This window comes from Gossypium hirsutum, chromosome D12 (genome assembly GCF_007990345.1).
Source record: "Gossypium hirsutum isolate 1008001.06 chromosome D12, Gossypium_hirsutum_v2.1, whole genome shotgun sequence".
NCBI classification, from domain to species: Eukaryota; Viridiplantae; Streptophyta; class Magnoliopsida; order Malvales; family Malvaceae; genus Gossypium; species Gossypium hirsutum.
Genome location: NC_053448.1, coordinates 56,883,015 through 56,905,787, shown reverse-complemented (window position 1 = coordinate 56,905,787; position 22,773 = coordinate 56,883,015). Strand labels below are relative to the sequence as shown.

The window sequence follows — 22,773 nt, the reverse complement described above, 5'->3', positions numbered from 1 at the left end:
AAATTTTTATTTTTATTTTGGTGGAAAACGCTTCTCAGAATTTTAACCACGGTGTGACGAGCTATGTATTTCTTCTCAACTTGGCGAGCTATACATACTTCGCCAATACAAATTAGTCACTCTTCATAATTGTGAATCGGTAAGCAACTCACCATTTTTCTATATAAAAAAAATTTCTTTTACACTTCCATGACAAGCCTCGCCAGCTGTTATCAATTTTATTATGTGCATGCCTCGCCATTTTCTTTTTATTTTGGTATATATCATTGAAGCTTGGCAGTATACATACTCCTGGTGCTTATAATTTGCTCATATCGTTGGCTGTCATTAGTGATACGGTATATGTATATATACGAGTATAGTAAATCTATGCATATTAGTTGTGGATGAGAGGTGGAGCATTTATGGTAAGTACAAGTTGTTGACGTGGGAATGAATTCTTAAATAATACTAATAAATTATTAAAAATTTACATAAACATTTGTAAATATTTACAAAGATACAACATTTGAAATCTAGACTTATATTACAAATTTTATTTTACGGTTTAAACTATCAACACATAATGATATAGAGATCTTGTGAATATTTTTGTCTTATATAATGTCACTTTATAACTTTACTTTTGATTAAAGGAGACAATTGCTACACATGTGTATTAATTCCACTTCATCCACATAACCTTACACTAATAATAGGGTATCATTGCATACGTTTCATAAAAAAATTCTTATATACTCACAATGACGAGAGAGAAAAATGCTCCAGTGAAGCTGTTGTGAGGTCCCTCTCTGTTTCTCGTATTCTTTTTTAAAGATATTTTTATCAGAATACTAGATTTATTTTAGTGACTCTCCGTCTTTTTAAAATTTGAATCACAATCTAAACCACCAATTCTTTCCCTTGTTAATCTCAATTTTTAACAAGTATTCTTCGATTATATATTTACACTAACTTTAAATTTAGAGTTATTATTAATTAAATATAAATAACTTGTCGCCATTTTGGCAACACAGCCACCAGTTAATGTAAACTGCGCCATACTCTTAGACTCTTAGTAGTCTCTAGCTCTTCTATGTTGAAATCTAATGCCCTCTATCTCTATGGCTCGGATGAATTAAATTAAGGATTGAAATTTTGAGAGGAAGTATATATATATATATATATGGCACTATATTTGATATGAAAGTTTTGTTTACGTCTTGGTAAAGAGTTGGTGTAGAAGTGGAGTAACTCGGCTCGTAAGTTAGATTAGTATTGTCAAGGATTTTTTAAGTGGAGATACTCTTAAAAAATATCTTTAATCTGTAGACGTAGATGAAAGGGATGGAATGATTAATCTCTTTGGCCTTAGTTAACAAGGCACTGCAAAAGCTATTTTGTTGGTCTTTTTGTACACGTACGTTGAGGATTCAAAGTGGGTTGACAACAAAATGGAGCAAATAGGGATCTTAACCCTTTGATTAGATGGGATAATTTGAACAAATTCTCTGTAATATTAAGCATTCAATTTAAATTTTTTAACCATTTGATCAAGAATAATTATCTTATACATTATCAAGAGAGTTTAGTTTGATGTTGTTTATTTTTAGGATATAATAAAATAATAATTAAATTTTTTAGAAAAAGAACACTTGACATCATTTTAAATTTGTTTTGGAATTTTTTTTCTCTAAAAAAGTTATAGCTTTATTTCTCTAAAAAAACCAGTTTAAGATCTTTTAATAATTTATTTTTAACATTGACCTTTTTAAAATTTTATTATCTTATTTTGATCCCTTGTAATAAAATTACCAACTTCGCTAACTATTAGAAGCTCGATCACACTAAAAATAATGAAATTTATACATAAAATTATAAATTTTCATATTTTTTTAGTATGAAAGTTGGTGTCATTTATTTAAAAATCTAATTATAATGAGAACCCGTGGGATAAAAAATGAAGAGAAAAAAAAATCAATTAAACAATGATCATGTCACGTAAAATTTATATTGAGAAACATGAACTTACCTCTTAATCAATTCCAACATTAAAGAAAAGGAACTTATTTTGAAGGAAAAGTAGCATATATATAATAACTTTTAACAAATTTCAAATCACCAACCTAATGTCTTAAGTTTTAATATGACTTGAATTCTTGGTCGGAAAGTTACAATTTCTTTTATTTATTTTTTAATCACATCTGTTAATTTAAAAAAAATCTTACTATAATAAAAACCCACCTTAATCATTCTTGAAAATGTGATGGTAAAATATTCAAATTCATTTATTTGGGCTCTTACAAACCGACTAAGGAGTAAGGTATTGAATCAAATCAATGAGAGTTTAGGGTGGAATGGATAAGAAGTCCGCCAAAATTCAAAATTATTCAAATTACAATGCAGGCCCACCTTCCGTTTTTCTTCTTTTCAGTTACCCATCCAAATGGCGTGGTGGCGTCTTCCCACAACCGAAGAAACCAACAAATTCCTGAAACGGTAACAATACTTGAAATAAAACCAACAAATATTAGATAAATATCTGCTTACGTGGCGCATTTATATACCCTCCAACCGATATCCCATCATACCATCTTAGGCCCACAAAGAACTCCACACTCCAAAATAACCAAATTAATTATTTTCCAAAAAAAAGAAGAAGCGAAAATAGCTTTTCTACTTCACTTCCTCGTTTTCTTCCTCTGCTGTTTCCTCTCAATCTCGTTCGTTATAGCAATTTCTATCCGTTCGAAAACGAAACCCAATACTAATTCTTCATCTGTTAGTATTTTCAAACAAGAAGAAGAGGAAGGAGGTGAAATGGCGACAATGGAGAGCTTGATTGTGACGGTGAACAGGATTCAGAGAGCTTGTACGGTGCTCGGTGATCACGGTGGCGACACTAATTTGCCTACTCTTTGGGAAGCTCTTCCCTCTGTTGTCGTCGTCGGAGGCCAGGTTCTCTCTTTCTTTTCAGTGTGTCTTGCGTATTACTTGTCGTGGCTTTGCTGTGCTTATTTGTTGATGTATTAATTTGCTGTGAATGTAGAGTTCTGGAAAGTCATCGGTGTTGGAGAGCATTGTAGGACGCGACTTCCTTCCTAGGGGATCAGGTTATGGTTCTTTTTCTTTTTTTCTTTTTATTCTTGTATGTTGAATTCTCCGTTAGTCCGTTTTGACTTCTGTTTGGCGGCTGAGAAAATCGAAAGAAAAGCTTAAATGATAAAATAATGGAAGGCGAACCACGTTACGTGCGTCGATTTTGTCTCTAAAGTTATTGATTACTACACCGGGAATTTATTTTTTTTAAAAAAGTCAAATTAAAGTCAAACTGATTTAAATTTTTTTTTCTAATTAATCCTTCAAACAAAAGTCAAACTAAGTCAAAACTGGTATGGCATGCTTCATTCTTTTTCATTTGGGAGATGGATAAATAATTTTTTTTGTATAATTCCCTTGATTTTGTTGCTAAGCAGAGAAAAAGCTAAATGCTGTCTATATTTATTACGTTTGCCTTTGAAATTTCAGGCATTGTGACGAGGAGACCACTAGTTTTGCAGCTACATAAAACAGAACGAGGGCTACAAGAATATGGAGAGTTCCTTCACTTGCCCAAGAAAAAAATCACTGACTTCTGTAAGTACTTTCTTCTATAAACCTATTTATTATTGACTTTCGTATTTTGTTCACCTTTCTCCGGATTTGATGCCAATTTCTTGTTATGCAAATTATCAGGCAACCTATTAATTTGTTCTTTAAGTTGTAGGTTATCATTGTTAGAAACTTTATTACAATGATTTCTTAACTTCATGTGCTTGCTATCACTGCTTGTTTGCAAGTATTTGTAAGGAACTAATGATCCATTTCTTGGTTGCGATTCAAAATAGAATATCCAGCTGGAGTTGATTTGTCTGGTTTACTTGTTTCATAATGCAGCTATGGTTCGGAAGGAAATCCAAGATGAAACTGATAGAATGACTGGGAAATCCAAACAGATTTCTCCTGTACCGATTCACCTCAGTATCTACTCACCAAATGGTAACAGCATTTAGAATTTGATTTTTGTTGCAGAAGTTGCAAAGCAGTATGCTTAGTTTCTTTCTATGGTGTCCTTGTACCATTTGTAATATTGCTTTCTGTTATCTGACAACTCTGGTTTATGGTTTTGCAGTTGTCAACTTAACATTAATAGATCTGCCTGGTTTAACTAAGGTTGCCGTAGGTATACCTCCTGCTTTCCTCCTGGTTTTGTCCTAAAGCCATTCCTCTTTCTTTTCATTTATTATACTGTAATAGATGTCTTTGTTTTTGGTAGAGGGACAGCCTGAGAGTATTGTTCAAGACATAGAAATCATGGTTCGCTCATATGTTGAGAAGGTAATGGAAATCTTCCATTTTCACAATTTGTGCTGGATGGCAGCTAGAAGAATAATGCAATATTATTTATAACTATAAATCATCCTCGTGACTGTATTTGATGTTTTCTGGGCCCCTAGAACCCAATTGCTAGAAGTATCTTTTTGATAATCCATCTAATTAGTTTATACTATCTAAGATACAATTTATTAGACCCTTGGAGGTTCAAATGATTGGTTTCTATTCTCCAATGATTGCAGCCAAACTGCATCATCCTGGCCATAACTCCAGCTAATCAAGATATAGCGACATCTGATGCTATGAAGCTGTCTAGAGAAGTTGATCCAACAGGTATCTCTCTGCTTATCATCTCTGGTTACAGTGTAATTCGATAGTCTTGTAAGAATATATTTATCAAAGTCATTGTTAACTGTACTAGGTGAAAGGACATTTGGTGTATTAACCAAGCTTGATTTGATGGACAAGGGAACAAATGCAATAGATGTAAGCTTTCTTCCTTTTTTAATATGCACTAATAGTGGGTTCATGACCTGATTGGGAATCTTCTGTGGCATAAAACCTAACTAAATATATTTCTTGTTTGTTAAACATTGAATAGGGATTCATACACATGACTTATTTCCCCTTACCCGATCCACATGTTCTTGAGGGAAGAACCTAACTAAATATATTTCTTTTTTTAAACGCAGGTTCTTGAGGGAAGAGCTTATCCACTTCAACACCCTTGGGTTGGAATTGTAAACCGTTCACAAGCTGATATTAAAAAAAATGTCGACATGATTGCTTCTAGGCGGAAGGAGCGCGAGTTCTTTGCCTCTAGTCCTGATTATGGACATTTAGCTAGCAAAATGGGCTCAGAATATCTTGCAAAAGTTCTCTCAAAGGTTTTGTTTTCTATCTATTTGCATTTCTGTATGGTAGCATGTATGTTTACTTATTAGAACATTTCTTTGGTGTCAGCACTTGGAATCTGTAATTCGAGCTCGCCTTCCTGGCATTACTTCTTTAATTAACAAAAGCATCGAAGAACTTGAAGCAGAGTTGTCCCATCTTGGTAGATCTGTTGCTGTTGATGCTGGGGTGACAAGTCTCTAAACTGCTGTTTTATTTCTTGATATTGGGATATCCATAGGTTCTGTTTTTCAATTTTTATTTTATTCCTATCATATATCAGGCCCAATTATACACCATCTTAGAGTTATGTCGAGCATTTGATCGAATATTCAAGGAGCATTTGGATGGCGGGTACTATATTTTAGCTCCTTTCTTTTCACTTTCATTTGGTGAAGAAATTGCAGCACAAATTAAAGATATAAAATGATACAATCATGATTCTTTATCATCCTGTTTCCAATCTTTCTCTAGGCGGCCAGGTGGAGATCGCATTTATGGAGTTTTTGACCATCAGCTGCCAGCTGCTTTAAGGAAGCTTCCATTTGACCGTCATTTGTCACTGCAAAACATAAGGAAAGTGGTCTCAGAGGCAGATGGGTACCAACCTCATTTAATTGCTCCTGAGCAAGGTTATCGACGTCTCATTGATGGTGCACTTAATTACTTCAGAGGCCCAGCAGAGGCTTCTGTAGATGCTGTAAGTTCCCTTTTCAAGGTGGCATTTTCTTGCCATTTCAGCTAGTTTTCTGTAATTGGCATAGGGCGCCCACTGTTTCCTGAAGGTGTGTAGAATGGAGAGGGTGTTGCAGTCTTGTAGGTGCTTTCTTTACCAAGGGTTCATGGAATGCTGTTTGCTGGATTTAAAATAAAAATTAATTGTTTCTTTCATTTTCATTCTTTAAAACATCATTCATCTGCATTGATTGGTGATCCTCGTTGCAGGTTCACTTTCTTTTAAAAGAGCTTGTAAGAAGGTCAATTGCAGAAACTCAGGTTAGGAGTTTGTAACTTTACCAGCTTCTTGGATGAAATACTGATACTTTAGGAATAATGGATGAACATAATTTCATCTTTCGGAGTTCAACAGGAGTTGAAACGCTTTCCAACTCTCCAAGCTGAAATTGCAGCGGCTGCAAGTGAAGCATTGGAGAGGTTTCGTGAAGAGAGTAAGAAGACAACTTTGCGGATGGTGGACATGGAGTCATCATACTTGACAGTGGATTTCTTTCGGAAGCTCCCCCAAGAAGTGGAGAAAGGTGGAAACCCAACTTCCTCATCTGTTGATAGATACGCTGAAAGTCACTTCCGCAGAATAGGATCAAATGTTTATTCTTATGTGGGTATGGTGTCTGATACGCTTAGAAATACCATTCCTAAGGCTGTGGTTTATTGCCAAGTGAGGGAGGCCAAGCAGTCATTGCTTGATCACTTCTATATACAACTGGGCAAAAAGGAGGTACCAATAATCTTTACTCCTGCATTTTCCCTCACATGCACATACATTCATTTCGACACATCCATGTGTCATCCGCTCGGTAATTTGATTGGAACGGGTTCCATTCAAACTGTTGTTGATTAGTTTTCATTATTTTCTTGAAGGGCAAGCAGCTGGCACAGTTACTGGATGAAGATCCTGCATTGATGGAAAGGAGGCAACAATGTGTCAAGAGGCTTGAGTTATACAAATCTGCGAGGGATGAGATTGATTCAGTCTTGTGGGCCAGATGAAACCCACCCGACTGCCTGCTAAGAAACCGTTTGCATCACAGCTAAAAAACAAGGGAGATTCTGGAGAAGGTTTAAGTTCTTGAATTTTCAGCTTTCATTTGTTGCATTTTCTTGTGCAGCTTCTGTTTCACCCAGCCAAACCTAAACATTTCTAAAAGATTGGTCTATGCTTGGTTACTGTTTTCTTAAACCAGAGTCATCGTTCTAAATCCTTTTGTAGAAATGTTAAGTAAATAGTATCTCCATAGTGAATCTGAAATTTTAGTCCTTTTCCTGAAAGTACGGTGTTAAAGAATGAACGAGTAAAAATACACACTATTGCAGTAATGATATGAACATAGGCAACGGAAGTAATCGATGTATATAGTTCATCAAATCTAATTTGGGTACATGTGGGGCAAAATTATTAACCAAATAAAGTTCTTGCTCCTAAATTGCTTCCGAATTCAAGCTCAAGCTGCTGTTTTCAAAGAATCTCCTTTCTTATCAAGCTCCTCTAAGGCCGACCATAACTTCGGATCCTCATAATCCTTTACAAGCATAGTAGGATTGGCTTCCATAAGTACATTTTCAGGATTTCTGGTTGTCAACCCCACAACAGGCATTCCAGCTGCAACTCCTGCTCTTATCCCTGATGCAGAGTCCTGGACGATGAAAAAAACAGAGCAAGTTTTCAAATTCTGAGTTCGTATTTGCTAGTTTTTTTTTATACTGAAAACATAGTTGGGAAACTGAACGCATACCTCACATATAAATGTGTGATCCTTTGACACCTTGAGTAGTTCAAGTGCCTTCAAGTAAGGGTCTGGGTATGGTTTGGCATGCTCGCACTCGCTTCCTACAATAACAACATCAAAGAAATCCTTGAGCCCAAGTTTTGAGATCATGAGTTCAGCATTAGGTCTTGGAGCATTAGTAACAGCAGCTTTCTTCAACCCATGATCTTCAATCCATTTCGTTAGTTTATATAATCCGTTTATAGGTGGCAACTTGTCTGAGGCCAACCTGTTCATCCACACAAAGTATTAACACAACTAATGCTACGTGGCAAACTGGAAAACTTGAATACAGTCGCAGAAGAAGCAAATGCATTTTTACCTCCGAAACATGGCTTCCTTATCTTCACAGAACTTTTCGCCCATCGGTAAATCATCAGGGAAGAGAGTAGCAGCAATATCATCATTGTGCCTCCCAGCAATGTTTTTGATAAAGAATTCTTCATCAATTGGAACTCCATTGTTGAAACCAATCTGTTATAACACAATAGGAATTACTAAAAGTAACCCAAACAATTCTCAGGTTTGTAAAAGTCCAATTCAGGCAGAGAGCATGCTTGAAATTGTTTAGAAAACTATGCTTTACAGAAAAAAACAAACACCTCTAGGAGCATTTCTTGAAAGGCTTGGTGGTGGATAGGATCCGAGTCACATAAAGTTCCATCAACATCAAATAATACTGCTTCCAAAGGAGCAAGATCAGGAATAGATTTATTGCTGCATTTCAAAAAAGTAACAAAATTAAGACAACCGTATTGAAAATCCATGCATATGTAAACAATCACAAACACATTAAAAAAATTAAAATATATATAGAGAGAAAAGAGATCTTGACCTCAGGGTAGTAAAACGTACGATTTAAAATGACCAGAGTAGTAGAACATACAATCAAATAAAAACAAAGATCATTTTCGGCCTAATAAAAAGAACAACAAGAACCCAGATTGCTACGTTGGATCAATGTTAAAACGAAAAACTGAAAACAACCCATCTCAAGTCCAATATATATATCGAATGAAAGCACACAAACAAGAGAAGAAAGAAGGAAACAGAATTTGCTTACCTCTGAAGAGAATTTTCACCAGCCGTCATTGTTATAGTTGGGGGGGGGGAATCAGGTTTTTGGAAGAGATGGGCTTAGAATTGGAGATCGAAGTGAAGGTGGTGATGAATATATAAAGACGAAAATTTGAGAGAGGGAATGTACCAAGGAATCGAGAAATGGGCAAGGGGAATAAAATAAGGAGTGGGAAGGTGTTTTCGGTATTTGGAAAGAGCACCAGGTTCAGGTTCAGGTTCGGGTTCGGGTTCGGGTTCTTCACTTTTAGTTAGAATAGATGGAAAAGTCACATTTGAATGAGCAACTCGGCACCACCTATTAGTTTTGAACTTTCCTGGAAATTTGGGATCCTCAAAAACAAACCAACCAGCTCGCCACTTAGCTGAGGGCTGCCTACCACACACATGAATATGTATTTGCCATGTGCCACACATCAATATTATATGTATATTTATTATTATTTACTTATAAGTATTACTTTTTGTTTCACTTTTTAACACGTTTCTGCTTATTCTACTCTTTTTAGCCTCCATTAAAAAATTATTTTATATTTCATGAACATATAATTTTGTTTAATAAAAATAATAGGAGATAAATCTTAAAATTACATATGAACATTTGTTTAATGTATAATTTTATACATTAAATTTTGATTTATCCAATTTTCATAAGATTTTAAAATAAATATCAATAAAATATTATTTTATGTTTATATATTATATACATAAATAATGATATTTATTTAATATAAAAAATAAATTGATGTATGCAGTTGAATCAAATTTGAATCACAATTAAAATTTTATTTATATAGTTATAGATTAAATTAAGGTTCATATATAAATTTGAGATTTGTTGTTAATTAAAAAAAATTTTAGAATTAATATATTCTATGAATAAGAAATGATTGAATACTACTACTTGTGATGAAGTAAGATGGAAAAGTAAGAGGAATCACAAATGGTTACGTCCTCTCACATTTTATTCTATTAAGAAACCAACAAAAATGTAAGAAGAAAAGGGTTGAAGGTGAATTAAGTCAGTATGGCAAAATTTTAAATAGTTCCTTTTTATAAATTTGACAACGTGAGGCTTAAAAGTCCATTGGTTTGGGCTTTAGCCAACATTAAGACCGGGCCCTGCACAGTTGAATTGATTTTTTGTTTTGTACGGATTGGATTTGGATGGGCTGTTCTTCATTTCTCATATAATTCGAAGGGAAAAGAAAACATATATATATAAAAAAATTGAATTTATCTTCTCTTTTTTCCTGAAAATCCCTTGTAATTGACCTTAAATAATGCTTGTTTGCTAAGTTGAATTTTAACAAATTTTGACTATTTTCGTCTGACAGCCGTTGGTCTTAGAACTTGGGTTGATATTGTGGGGAAAACATTTTGTTCTAATGTTTGGTTTCCTAGAAAATGCACATTAGATCATTTTGGGAACTTACATACAAAACCACAAACTAGCAATTAAACACATTGGCAATTTAAAGGATGAGAAATGTAAGTTTTAGATTAAATGAGAGAAAAGGACAAAAGAATTGTGGGGGTTATGTTTAGCTTAGATTAATTGTTGGGGTGTAGGACTAATTCAAGCAATGGAAGCTCTTTTCTTCTGTTATAAAGTTTACATTTCCTGCCTTTTGGTGCTTAGCCCGGTACAGAATTAAGGTGCTCAACCATTTTCTTTGTTCTTTATAATTGAGTCTGTGATTTTTTAACCTTTGTCTGTACAAGACTTTTGTACATTTTCCGTATAAAATAAATTTAACTTTCGATAAAATAAAATACAAGTACAATTACTTTAGTTTTTCCTCTACTAAACTTTTTTTGTCTTTTAGTTATATCATTGTATTCTTTTATAAATATACAAATAATTAACGTGGAAGAATCAAAGAAATAACATACCTCAACATCATGCATGCATGTCTGTATACATCTATATATTTGTGCAGTGAACTATTTGCAGAAGGTTTTAACTCTATTCTTTTCACCGCTGAAATCTGTTTCCTTCCAAATCCAAATAAATTAATAGAAAAAGAAAGAAGAGAAAAGTATATTAATTAAAGACCGGTATTCGGCAGCATCACATCATACTCTACTTTCGAAACTGCAAATGGGAGATAATATATTCTATTTACTTTTCATGCTACTATTATTTACACACAACACATAAAATAAACAAGGCTTGGGATCATTAAAAAACTTTCCACCAAATTAATGCTTATAATATACTTTATGGTAAATAATGTAATGTTGGACTGATTTGAGCATAACATAGCGTATTGCAGTGTCGTTTTACAAACATTAATCATAAAGTACATTTAGGATATGATTAAAGAAACCCTTACATAAGATTGTTGGACTGACCTATAAGGTTTTAGCTTTCAATTGAATGATGTATGACAGGCAACTGCAATACATATTACAACTTGCTGATTTATACCAAGGATTTTTTTATTTTAACAAAATGGATTACATGTCACAGCTGATGTGGGTGGGGGGTTCAATGGATATCTTCACGTTGGGTCTATGTTGGCGTGCTGTGTCAGCATCATTTCTTCCTCCCTTCTCTCATCACACTTTCAATTTCCAGCTTGGCCTACATTCCTTCCTATGAAAACAAGTTATATATTATAACATACCTTTTATTTTCAGTCCAGCTACCAATCCAAACCTTAACCTCTATTTAACTAGTTAGTGTAATCATCCTTAAATCGAATCCAAATATTTACAATCTCTTGCAAGATTAAGGTTTGATAAAGGATTTACAATAATATAAAATCATGAATAAACTTTAGTGGTGTGTTTTCCAAGCATATTATATACATATATGCTATAGTTCTTTTTGTATTATATAAACAATATATTATTTCTTTTACATTCTTTTTAAGACAACCCTTCATAGTTTTAGCAACACGCTGGGAGACAAAACGTAGAGAGATGGGGGTGTTTGCTTTACATCTTCCACCCTCCTTCAAGAAATCACAAACCATGTGGTCATTATCCAATTAGAACCCCATGAAATAAAATAATGGCTAAAATAGCTACGGTTCTTAAACTATGGAAAAGCACCAAACTCTCCTCCATCCTATATTCTCATTCAAAGTAATTGAAGTCATCTTTTCAACTTTCAGCCCCCTCTCTCTTGTTAGGTAAGTAAAGGTCAATAAGATAAATAACCTGCTGTCATGGTCAAATAAGCTTTGCATGTACAAATTAGAAAATGTTTAGAGAATCAAACAAAATGTGCAGATTGGTTTTATATATACTATTTCCTTTGATGTGAATGAGAATATTAGGGTATCATTTGACGATTACAAGCTAAACAAAATATTCATTACAAATGATGGTTCGGGAGAACTTTAATTAATATGATATATGTTTATGACTATGTACATGTACATGTACATGTGTATACTAGTATCTTTCCCACCATAATAAAGTCTACCTGTATGACACTATTGTCTAAATGCTTGTAAGAAATTTCATCCAGGGAAGGAAAAGTTCTTTAGAATTTGAAAAGTCAGAGGTATGTTTTCAAATAATAACATAACAAGTACAAAGATAGATGAAATAAAATCCTAACAGAATTCCACTCAATATAATAATTTAAAGAATGTCAAAGTTGACAAGGCTTGCCAAACTAGGATATTTTGGTTGCTTGCTTCACTATAAATACCAGCCTGCAGACCCCTTTGTTCCATGCACTACCACCTTGTCTTCTTTGCTTTTAGTGTAATCTTTGTTCATTGAATCCTCTATGGCTCTCTCTCTTCCATCCCTTCTGATCCTTTTAACAACTTTGCTTCTCATGACAGAGGCAACGACTTTCATCCATTCGCGAGCAGCTTACTACCCAAACTCTGATGAACATGGAACAGATGGTAAGAGAATGCAAGGAACGTGTACTTGTGTTGTGCTCATGCATAATACAAACATACATGCTCATTTATTTTCTTTACTGAATTGCAGTGGGTGCATGCGGTTTTGGTTCTTTTGGAGCAACAATAAACGGTGGAGATGTATCAGCAGCGTCTGATCTCTACCGTAATGGTGTAGGCTGTGGTGATTGCTACCAGGTATTAAAGAAAGGCGTGCCTTGATATGTCATGAAACATAACATAGATATCCTTTCACATGCTTAAATAGTACCTAACCTGCTCTTCCATTATTGCTATAATAGGTGAGGTGCACCAACAGCCACTATTGCTCAGACAAAGGTGTGACTGTGGTTATAACCGATCAAGGCTCAGGCCCCAATACTGACTTTATCCTGAGCAGACGAGCCTTTGGTAGGATGGCTCAGACAAAAGATGCAGCTGCATCTCTATTAGCCCTTGGAGTTGTTGACATTGAATATAGGCGGTAAGACATCTCTATATTGAGGAGCATGTCATTTTTCCCCTTTTAATCCACCTTACTCTCAATAATCTAGAAGTGTATCATATATACAAAATCATGGATCTCTTACTCGTTCCTCCGCTCTGTTTATTCAGTGTTTCATGCAGCTACCCCAACAAAAATATTACCATCAAGATAGATGAGAACAGCAACTACCCTTACTATTTAGCATTTATCCTATGGTATCAACAAGGGGATAAGGATATCACAGCTGTGCAGCTATGTGAGGTAATATGCTCTTTCGGACCATAAATTTCCGTTTAATAGAGAGAATAAAATACTTACAAAATTGGGTACTCCTAATATCTGCAGACCCAAAACTTTGTGTGCAAGCTCTTGGATAGGAGTTATGGAGCAGTATGGACAACCACTTCACCACCAAGTGGTCCATTGTCTTTAAGGATGTTATTGAGCGGAGAGGACGGAGATGAATCTTGGATTGTTCCTGTTAACAACATACCAGAAAATTGGAAAGCTGGAGAGACATATGACACGGGAGTACAAATTGATATCTAGATATCTGCACCAGAGTCATTCATTTCTTTGTTTTAGCAACACACCTAAAAGAATAAGTTTCTAGGTTTCTTCAAATATGTTCTTTCATTATGTTTAATTGGTTAGGATATATATTTTATTATTTTGTGTCAAGGAAGGAGTGACAAACTTTAGCAAGTAAAATTCTTATGTAATCTTTGACTAATGAAAATTTATGTTTCTTAATAAAGATTTAATTTTCTTGAAGCAGTCATTGTAGAAAACAGCACTATCCATATAGTCAAGGAAAAGACCTTTAATTTTATGTTCTGCACATGCTGTGAAGGTACTAACAAGAGAAGCATTGTTAGGTCTAATATCGCCTTTTTCCATCATCCTATCAGACAACATCAAAGCCTGAGTGAAATACTTTTGCATGATTTGTCAGAAATCCCAAATAAAAGTGATAAAACTTCATCTGCTTGTTGATGAAGTTTATCTCCTGACTTGAACACATGAACTCTCCCATTCAGCTGTATCCAACTACACCCAGGGGCTTTTCTTACTCCTTTCAATCCCATTTCTTTTCTCAATTTCTGCTCTGCCATGTGCAGACCTCTTGCTGCATATATATTGCAGAGAACCACGTGGGCAGGTGCATTCATTGGATCCAGCTCAAGCAGTTTCCTGGCAGCATGTTTAGCGATCTCAGCACCTGTCTCACTGAGCCCACATACGCTGAGTAATGCCCCCCAAATAGCACAATCTGGTTCAAAAGGTAGACTCCTGACAAACTCTTCTGCTTCCTTTACTCTCCCTGCTCTGCCCAACAGATTGACTATACTAACATAATGCTCTAAACCAGGTTCAATTCGATAAATATCACTCATTGATTTAAATAATTCCAATGCTTTACTGATAAGGCCTACATGACTACATGCTGATAGAATACCCAAAAAGGTAATAGAATTTGGGTGACATCCAGATTCCAGCATGGCTTCAAAAACCTTTAGAGTTTCATTTGCTAGCCCATGATGAGAAAATCCCATGATCATTGAATTCCATGAAATCAGATCCCGAGACACCATAGTTGAGAATATGTTATATGCATCGTCTATTAACCCACATTTGGCATACATGGAGATAAGGGAATTCTCAAGAATCAAATCAAATTCATATCGTGTTTTCTCAAGCATGCAATGGATTTGTCTCCCCATATCAAGATTTGCGGTTGCTCCAGAAGCTCCAAGAAGAACAGAATATGTAGCATTCAAAGGGAAAACACCTTGCGCCCGCATCTCCAAAAATAAAGCGGTAGCTTCTATAAAATGTTCATTTTGGACATAGCCTGAAATCATTGTTGTCCATGCAACTGCATCCTTTTCTGGCATGTTGTTAAATAAATGACTTGCCTGAAAAACTTGTCCAATGCTTAAATAACCATCAATCATTGAAGTCCACGAGATCTTATCTCTAATAGGTGATATATCAAACACATATTGAGCCTTTTCCAACTGTCCAGTGCGAACATAGCCAGTGATCATAGCATTACAAGATTGAACTGAAGAGTTATTCAAGTTCTTCTTAAATATATAATATGCAAAGTCCATGATACCAAAAACTGAATACATCTGAATGAGGCTCCTAGATAACCTGCCATCATAATCATCATACTCCAATCCAGCAACAATTACTTGAGCATGTAACTGCTTTCCAAGACAAGGAAATCCCATTCCAGCACAAGCATAAGCAAGTGATACAAAAGTCTCAGTATTTGGTCTTATTTCATAGTTAGTCATTTCAAGAAAGAGCAACAGGGCTTCTTCATAGAAACCATTCCAAGTAAACCCTCCAATCATGGCAGTCCAAGAAACAATATTCCTCTCAGGCATTCTACAAAACAAACAATACCCTTCATTCACTTCACCAGCTCTGCAATAACCTGCTATCATACTAGTCCAAGTAACCACATTTCTATCCTCCATTGCCTCAAACAAATCTCTAGCTTCTTTCATCCTACAGTTCTCAGCATACCCATAAATCATAGTGTTTGATGAAATTATGTTACGGACCGGCATTGCATCAAAAATCAACCTTGCCTCGTCCAAATCCCCGTTCTTAATCAGCCCACCTATCATAGAATTCCACGATACAACATTCTTTTCAGGCATATTATCAAAAAATCTCTTTCCCTCAAGAACTCTACCACTTTCCAGCAACCCACATAACATCGAAGTCCACGAAACCACATTCCTCTCGGGCATTTCCTCAAAAAACCTTCTCGCTTCACCAATCCTCCCACTGTTTATAAAACTCGACAACATAGCATTATAACTAACAATATTCCTCTCAGGCATAATTTCAAACAGCGCTTTGGCTTCATTAACAAAACCATTTCTAGAGAACTTCGAGATAAGAGAAGTTAAGTGAATAACGCGGCCATGGTTGCTTCTTTGGGGCATTCTGTCGAGCAGGTTACGAGCTTCCCAGAGACGGTGATTGGATAGCAAAGGGAGGAGTTGTGAATCATTGAACGTGAGTTTTGAGTGATGAGTATTTAAAAAAATGGATTGAGATTCAAAGGAACGAACATAGAGGAAATGGATTGAGAAAATGGGTTGGGAACGAACATGGATGAGATAGTAGCGAAGAAGAGAATGTGAGGCTTTTGACAAAGTGATGGCGCGCATTAGCCTTTATTTTGAAAAGCAGCAGTTAATGACTTAAAATGACAGTTTTAAGACTATAAATATAACATCATTATCACGTAGTGGAGTTTTTAAACTTCTAAAACTTGTTTAGTTTTTTAAGTCTAAAAGTAATAATTTTTCACTTACAAAAAAACTTATTTATTTTAAAAAGTTTAGGGTAAACTACAACATTAGTTACTAAATTATTAGTAAGTTTTTGTTTTGGTCATCTAACTAAAAAAGTTACAATTTGATCATTAAACTATTCAAAACTTTTCATTTAAGTCACTAGACTGTTAAAGTTGATGCTATATGGCTTTGCATGTTTGCGTTGCGTGCACCGATCGAAAGCTCTCTTTTCCCTTCTCTTCTACAGTTCAGTTTTTTTCATGAAATAACCTTGGACATCAAGAATCTGCGAATCAAAATTCGAACAACTTTTTTCTCCGATCTCCGACACTGATCGTCAGATTGACTTGGATCTGAGGTATGTTCTTTTACTTGTTAATAGGTACTGATCCACTGTACCGATCATCGAATCATCACTTTGAGCTTGCTGGCAGAACTTAAAAAAAAAAAAACTAACAGCTTAGTAACTTAAATAAAACCTTTTGCATACTTCAGTGACCTGGATAAAAACTTTCGAATAATTTAGTGATCAAATTGTAACTTTTTAAATTAAGTGACCAAAACAAATACTTACTTGTAGTCTAATGACTAATGGTACAATTTATCCAAAAATTAATTTATCATATTTAAAAATACTATTAGAACATATTGTTGAGAATATTTTTGTGCTAAAAAATGTTCAAAGGACACTCTATTGGCAAAGTCAATTTTTTTTTCTTCTTTCCTTTGTTTACTTAGTAAATATTGTTTGTTAGCTCAAAAATACCATGTCTACTTATGAAATATTGTTTGTTAGTTCAAAACTACAAGGATATGAATTAAAATTTTAGAAGAAAAAAAAATTTTGACATATTTTTACAACTTTATCTGCAATTTATTATTAACTTTACTTATTAAAAGATTTCTGTTCACCCTTTTTTTTTTCACTACTTTGGATTGTTACCTTTACCAATGTATAATCTTTATAATTCTTATCTATTCAATACATTATTTTTTTAAGACTTAAAAACTCTTAAATTACAATGAACAAATAAGTGGTTGTTTATAAAGTGTAAGCTCTTAAGAAAAATGAATAAAGCTTGTATAAAAAATTTACAACAAAACCCTCAATAAGATAGGTACAAGAGAAATATGAAAAAAGAAAATATATATTTTCACTTCATTTAGTTGTTAATGTGAAAAATTGTATTTAAAATAGTCTAGAACAGTGTAGTATCGACATCTAAAAAACATGCACCGATATTTTGACCTCTAGAAATAACTACGGCTATTGATTTAAGGTATCAATACTTAGCTATTAAAATATATTTTTTTAAAAATACTTAAAATGTTTGAAATATATCAAATATTTTTATTAAACAAATTTTGAGTATTTTAAAACTTTGAGAATATTTTCAATGAACTTTTCACAAAATGAGTTAAGAATAAATATGTAAATTCTATTTTAAATGTTGATATATAAAAAAATTTGATAAAGATAACATTATTTATAAAAAATATTTTAAAGGGACTATTTCAAATTGTGCCCTATCAGATTCTAAACATGGAGAAAACTCTTTGAATTTATAATTTTTTCATTCACAAAATTTATGAATAATGATAAATTGTTTTTATTGTTAGTGAGTCATTAATATAAATACATATACTTATTGTAGAAGTGAACATTTATTCTACTTTGGTATACCAAAGTAAACTTGTATGGTGGTAGTTTTAGTATTATATATATTTAATATGGAGTTTGGTTAAGATGTTCATTCATGGCAAAACTTTAGCCATAGATTTTCAATATTTTTGTAGTCTTGTAATGGAAGTAATCTTCCTGTCTTTGAATTAATGTACAAATTCCACCAGCTTTGAATTCTTAAATCTTAACCAAGCACTCACTTCACCATAAAATATATAAAACCTAATTTCACAATGCTTTCAATTGATTTGGTTATTAAAACATCAATTCTACTTAATTAAATCGTAAATAATTGATAAATTTATATCAATTCACGAAACCCTTTTTGTTAAGAAAAAGAAGCAGCTAAAATCATAATGCTGGTTGCTCATTTCGTATAGGACTGCATGAACCGACATGGCGAGGCTTCTTTGGTTTACTTAAAACTTTCATCAAGCACACACCTACTTACTTGGGTGTAAGAAACAATTAGCTTAAAATATTTTCACTCATTTTCTTGGATCGATGGGTATAGCACTTCAAAGCTTCCTATAAATGCGGGTAAATCAGAAGTAGCAGTCATTGATTAAAGCCAAAGGTTTCTTTTTTACAGTAGAACAATGATGGGTTCGAGAATCAAAATCTCAGCTCTGGGTGTTACTATGCTTCTGCTGTTGATTGCCCCAACTTCCAACGCTGCCATTTCGTGCAGTGTTGTGATAAAGGACCTGAGGCCTTGCGTGAACTATCTTACGAAGGGGAGCGGAAAACCACCGTCCGCTTGTTGTGCGGGAGCCTCCGCTCTGGCATCCGCCACCTCGTCGTCTGCCGACAATAAGGCTGCTTGTGAATGCATCAAATCAGCGTCTAAGAATATTAAACCCAATAACCAGTTAGCTCAGGCTCTTCCTTCTAATTGTGGAATCACTTTGCCCGTCACCATTTCACCAAATGTCGATTGTTCCAAGTACGTAAAACCTTCTTATGAAGTGGAAAAATTATCTTTTTTTATACATCAATTCCTTTTTTTTATTTGTCTTTTCCTTTTGCAGGGTTGGTTGAGAGCTTGGAAGCTGAAACTGGGAGTGCTTGGATGGGCATGAAGTAATTAAAAAACTCCATTGTAGAAGCTCAATTGTTTTGCTTATCAATAAACTGGAATCCTCCTGTCTTGGGTTTTGGATTCCTTGGGTGAATAAAAGTTTAATGCTACCATCTATTTGTTTTCCTCTTTTTCAGGGTTCATATATATGAGATGATCATGTTGTGTATTCAACTATTTCTTATTTTGCACTTCTGTTGAATGTCTATGCTTATGATGTTGTGTTTGTCCTTAATACGTCATGTTTGGATTTTTAAGCCACAGATAACAAATTTCTTGCATTCTATTCTATCATAGGAATAAATCGGTGGTAATCATAATGACAACCATCATAACTAAATTAATAGACGTCAAAGTAATAATTCCATAAAAAAGATAATAACTTACATTCTAGATTTCATTTCCTTCCTTATTTTGGAAGCAAATATTTTATTAATCTTTTTAATTTAATAAATGAAAGTAACTAATTAATTTTTTTCTAATAAAATTATTTAAGAAGAAAAAGAACACTACCTAAGTAAATAATGAATATAGTAACATTTACGTACCAAAAAGAAGAATATAGTAACATTTAATAATGAATAATGATGGTGCTTTCTCTTGCACGAGTGGAGCTGCTATAGGAGTGGTAATGAGAAATGATAGAGCAGAATTGATTGCAGGCTTGGCCAAGAAGATTGATGTTGATTCGGCTGAGGAAGCTGAAGCAATTGCAGTTATGGACCCGGGGGGGGGTAAAGTGGGCAGTTAAGTAGCAGATGAACAAAGTTATTGCAGAAATTGACTCTGATATAGTGTGTAAAGAGATTAAGGATGAGTTTGGATGGGCGATGCGTTTATCTGAAGTTAGTGTAAAAACAACTGTAGCGATAAGATTAGATACAGTAGCGATATTATAACGTGAAACAAAAAATAAACTAAACAAATCGCATCGCACCTAATCGCCCACTCAAATTCAGTCTAAACGGACGGGTGGGAGTACAAATTGGAAATTGCTACCCTTTGTTCAATCTATCGAGGATCATGGTAGAAAGCTGGAAGAGATTTTGTTTAGAAAAAATCAAGAGAGAAGCTAATAAAGCGTCAGATTGGACTGCTGGTCAAGCTCAAAAGGAGATGGGAATGTGAGATTGGGTGCGTGCACCTCCATTCTCTTTAATGAAGGTTTTGAGAGGTGATGGACTACCATCTATTCATCCTTATACTGTTTAATTTGTAGTGGGTGTTGAGGTGACTGCTTTGGTCTTTCGGTGTCCGATGGATATTGTGACAAGTATTTGCTTTGTCTTAGGTGTAACAAGTGCTGTTTTAAAAGTAATTGAATGAATTCATAATGGCAAAAAAGAAAATTGCATGTCTAATGTTATTGTATTCACATTTTAACTAATTGATATTGAAATTCATACATGCATGTCTAATTGAGGCGTTTTTTCTAATTCAGTTACAACATTTATACATCCGAAGTTAAAAAAGAAAAAAACAAACATTTCTACATCCAAATGTTTGCTTCTAAAGAAAAAAAAAACCTCTAAAAAATATAATTTCTTTTTATGGAAATGAATTGATTACCATATTTTTTTGTGTGGCATGAACACAAGAAGATGTAAAATCTTTAAAATTTAGATATTAAACCAATTAAATCTTTAACATTTCATAAAAGTTGATTTCAAGACTTTTTGGATAACATGATTTTCGTAAGTTTACTACATACTTGGTGCGAAATTGAAGTTAGCTATTAGACTTGACAAAAAAGAATATTCAATAATTTGGTTTTTCTCGTTGGACATTTTTCTTTAATTACGCAAACTTTAAGTGATGACAACTATAATGTTATGTGGAACTTTTATGTCTGTAACCTAATAGATTTTCAATTTATAATGATAAACTTTTAATCACATAATTGGGTTAAAATCTTACAAGAGATGTAAGGAGGGGAGTGGTGGAGTTGATGGAGGTCGATTCACTCTATCTGGACAAAAAGTCGAAGGATATTGAGCACGGAGGTAGTGGTGGTGGAGATAGGCTGAGAGCAAGGTGGCAGAATGTGGGCTATAATATTAGAGAGTTGACTGTTCTTTCATTGTTTTAGGGATTATTTATATGTGAAATTCCATATCAGGTGGCATTAATGTTGTGAATTCACTATAGGTCATTATTATGGGGTGCATGTAAATGATGCCTGTGATAACATTATCATTCATTATGAATCAAGATACAAAACAATTGAGCCTGCTTGGAATTTAATTACTTAAAGTGTCCTCCTCTAAATTGAATACCTAAAGAACGAATAATAGTACCTTCCAAGAAACGAATGACTACCTTTTTGGATGAGATACATCCTACTTGATCAAAGAGTTAATCCAAGAGACGATCTTCTAAACCACCCAATTTATAGCGAGTGGTGGTGACTTCTCATTGTAACCTCTTATATTTCCATTATCTTGAGTTGACAAGGTCATTATAAAAATACTCATTATAATTACCACTTTAAATTTAATATTATTATTATGCGATGCATATAAAACCATCAAAATAAAATTTAATGACACAATTTTTTAAAATTTATTATTATGTCATCCATATAAAACATGGAAATAAATATTTAATGACACAAATTTAATAAAAAGCATGTTTGCTGTTTTATGATGCACAAAAAAATAATGAAAATAAATAAGAAGATGATGTTAGAATAGAACGCTGCGTTTTACGGAGTTTCCAATTTCATCTTGGAATAAAATCCTCGCGTCCTCCAAAATTCCCTACAGGCCATCGAAAAGCACGCACAACATAGTCATGGGTCTTCTTTCTTGGTTCAGAGGTGACTCCAAACCTCAAACCCAAACAGCACCCAAGTTCGATGAGACCCCGAAACCCGTTCCGGGAATGAACGGCGCTGTTGAAATTCCCCGATCCGAGAGTGTTACGGTATTCGAGTTCGGGTCCTTAGCCGCTACTGCAGATAATGTTACGTTAGCCGGATTCTGCCCCGTGTCCGACGAGCTCGAGCCTTGCCGCTGGGAGATTTTGTCCGCCAAGGAATCCGACGCTCCCCAGTTTCGTGTCGTCTTTTGACGATGAAAAATCGATTGCAAGCATGTCGAATGTTCACATTAGACTCTTGTTTAGTGATTATTGCAATTTTAACTAATGAGAAAAGACGTCATTATTCTTATGCGCGTTGCCTTTTTTTATATTTTTAATGTAAGAATCTTGGCGAATGTTTCATTCCACCCGTCATCTTCAAATGCAAAGATCAGAATCTCATAAACTCGGTTTTCTCATTTCTCGGCGTGACAAATCATCAAACACCATACTGGCACTCATTGCACGGGCCTGAGATCAAACAGGTAACAAACTGTAAAATTTGAACAGACGCAAAATAGCTTAAAGCTTATCTTCAACCATCCTTGATCAAGAAAATGCCTATATTTTAGAAATTTCAAATTATTTCTTCCATTAGAAAATTGATTAGAGTTAAAACTCCATCAAAGA

General features: G+C 34.2%; 6 protein-coding genes across 7 annotated transcripts; 4 read left to right on the top strand and 2 right to left on the bottom strand.

The window, feature by feature from the left end:
* The first annotated feature begins 2,573 nt into the window (after positions 1–2,573).
* Positions 2,574–7,257, top strand: LOC107946714 (dynamin-related protein 1E). The gene is made up of 15 exons (XM_016881149.2): positions 2,574–2,937; positions 3,029–3,092; positions 3,508–3,615; positions 3,916–4,017; positions 4,151–4,201; positions 4,295–4,356; positions 4,596–4,686; positions 4,775–4,839; positions 5,046–5,240; positions 5,317–5,436; positions 5,531–5,601; positions 5,722–5,947; positions 6,193–6,243; positions 6,338–6,706; positions 6,850–7,257. Exons 1-15 carry the CDS (start codon positions 2,800–2,802, stop codon positions 6,976–6,978), a joined length of 1,842 nt encoding a protein of 613 aa, XP_016736638.2. The 5' UTR covers positions 2,574–2,799; the 3' UTR covers positions 6,979–7,257.
* Positions 7,258–7,318: 61 nt separating this feature from the next.
* LOC107946716 (haloacid dehalogenase-like hydrolase domain-containing protein Sgpp) lies at positions 7,319–9,206 on the bottom strand. Of its 2 annotated transcripts, none has more exons than XM_016881150.2 (5): positions 8,818–9,206; positions 8,357–8,471; positions 8,077–8,228; positions 7,722–7,983; positions 7,319–7,622 (listed from the first exon to the last, which is right to left on the bottom strand). In XM_016881150.2, exons 1-5 carry the CDS (start codon positions 8,844–8,846, stop codon positions 7,431–7,433), a joined length of 750 nt encoding a protein of 249 aa, XP_016736639.2. In that variant the 5' UTR covers positions 8,847–9,206; the 3' UTR covers positions 7,319–7,430. The 2 variants fall into 2 exon arrangements, with proteins under 2 accessions (XP_016736639.2, XP_016736640.2); XM_016881151.2 differs by having other exon boundaries at positions 8,357–8,433; positions 8,818–8,967.
* Positions 9,207–12,316: 3,110 nt separating this feature from the next.
* LOC107946718 (pentatricopeptide repeat-containing protein At1g32415, mitochondrial) lies at positions 12,317–16,511 on the bottom strand. The gene is made up of 3 exons (XM_041107340.1): positions 14,012–16,511; positions 13,509–13,668; positions 12,317–12,685 (listed from the first exon to the last, which is right to left on the bottom strand). Exon 1 carries the CDS (start codon positions 16,385–16,387, stop codon positions 14,108–14,110), a length of 2,280 nt encoding a protein of 759 aa, XP_040963274.1. The 5' UTR covers positions 16,388–16,511; the 3' UTR covers positions 12,317–12,685; positions 13,509–13,668; positions 14,012–14,107.
* On the top strand, positions 12,569–13,909 carry LOC121224303 (expansin-like B1). The gene is made up of 5 exons (XM_041107341.1): positions 12,569–12,706; positions 12,795–12,901; positions 13,006–13,187; positions 13,319–13,451; positions 13,536–13,909. Exons 1-5 carry the CDS (start codon positions 12,583–12,585, stop codon positions 13,737–13,739), a joined length of 750 nt encoding a protein of 249 aa, XP_040963275.1. The 5' UTR covers positions 12,569–12,582; the 3' UTR covers positions 13,740–13,909.
* Positions 16,512–18,558: 2,047 nt separating the features above from the next.
* Positions 18,559–19,455, top strand: LOC121224302 (non-specific lipid-transfer protein 8). The gene is made up of 2 exons (XM_041107339.1): positions 18,559–19,146; positions 19,232–19,455. The coding sequence occupies exons 1-2, from the start codon at positions 18,800–18,802 to the stop codon at positions 19,239–19,241; spliced, it is 357 nt and encodes a 118-aa protein (XP_040963273.1). The 5' UTR covers positions 18,559–18,799; the 3' UTR covers positions 19,242–19,455.
* Positions 19,456–21,973: 2,518 nt separating this feature from the next.
* On the top strand, positions 21,974–22,453 carry LOC121224301 (uncharacterized). Its single transcript, XM_041107338.1, has one exon. It carries the CDS (start codon positions 22,075–22,077, stop codon positions 22,351–22,353), a length of 279 nt encoding a protein of 92 aa, XP_040963272.1. The 5' UTR covers positions 21,974–22,074; the 3' UTR covers positions 22,354–22,453.
* Positions 22,454–22,773: the final 320 nt, after the last annotated feature.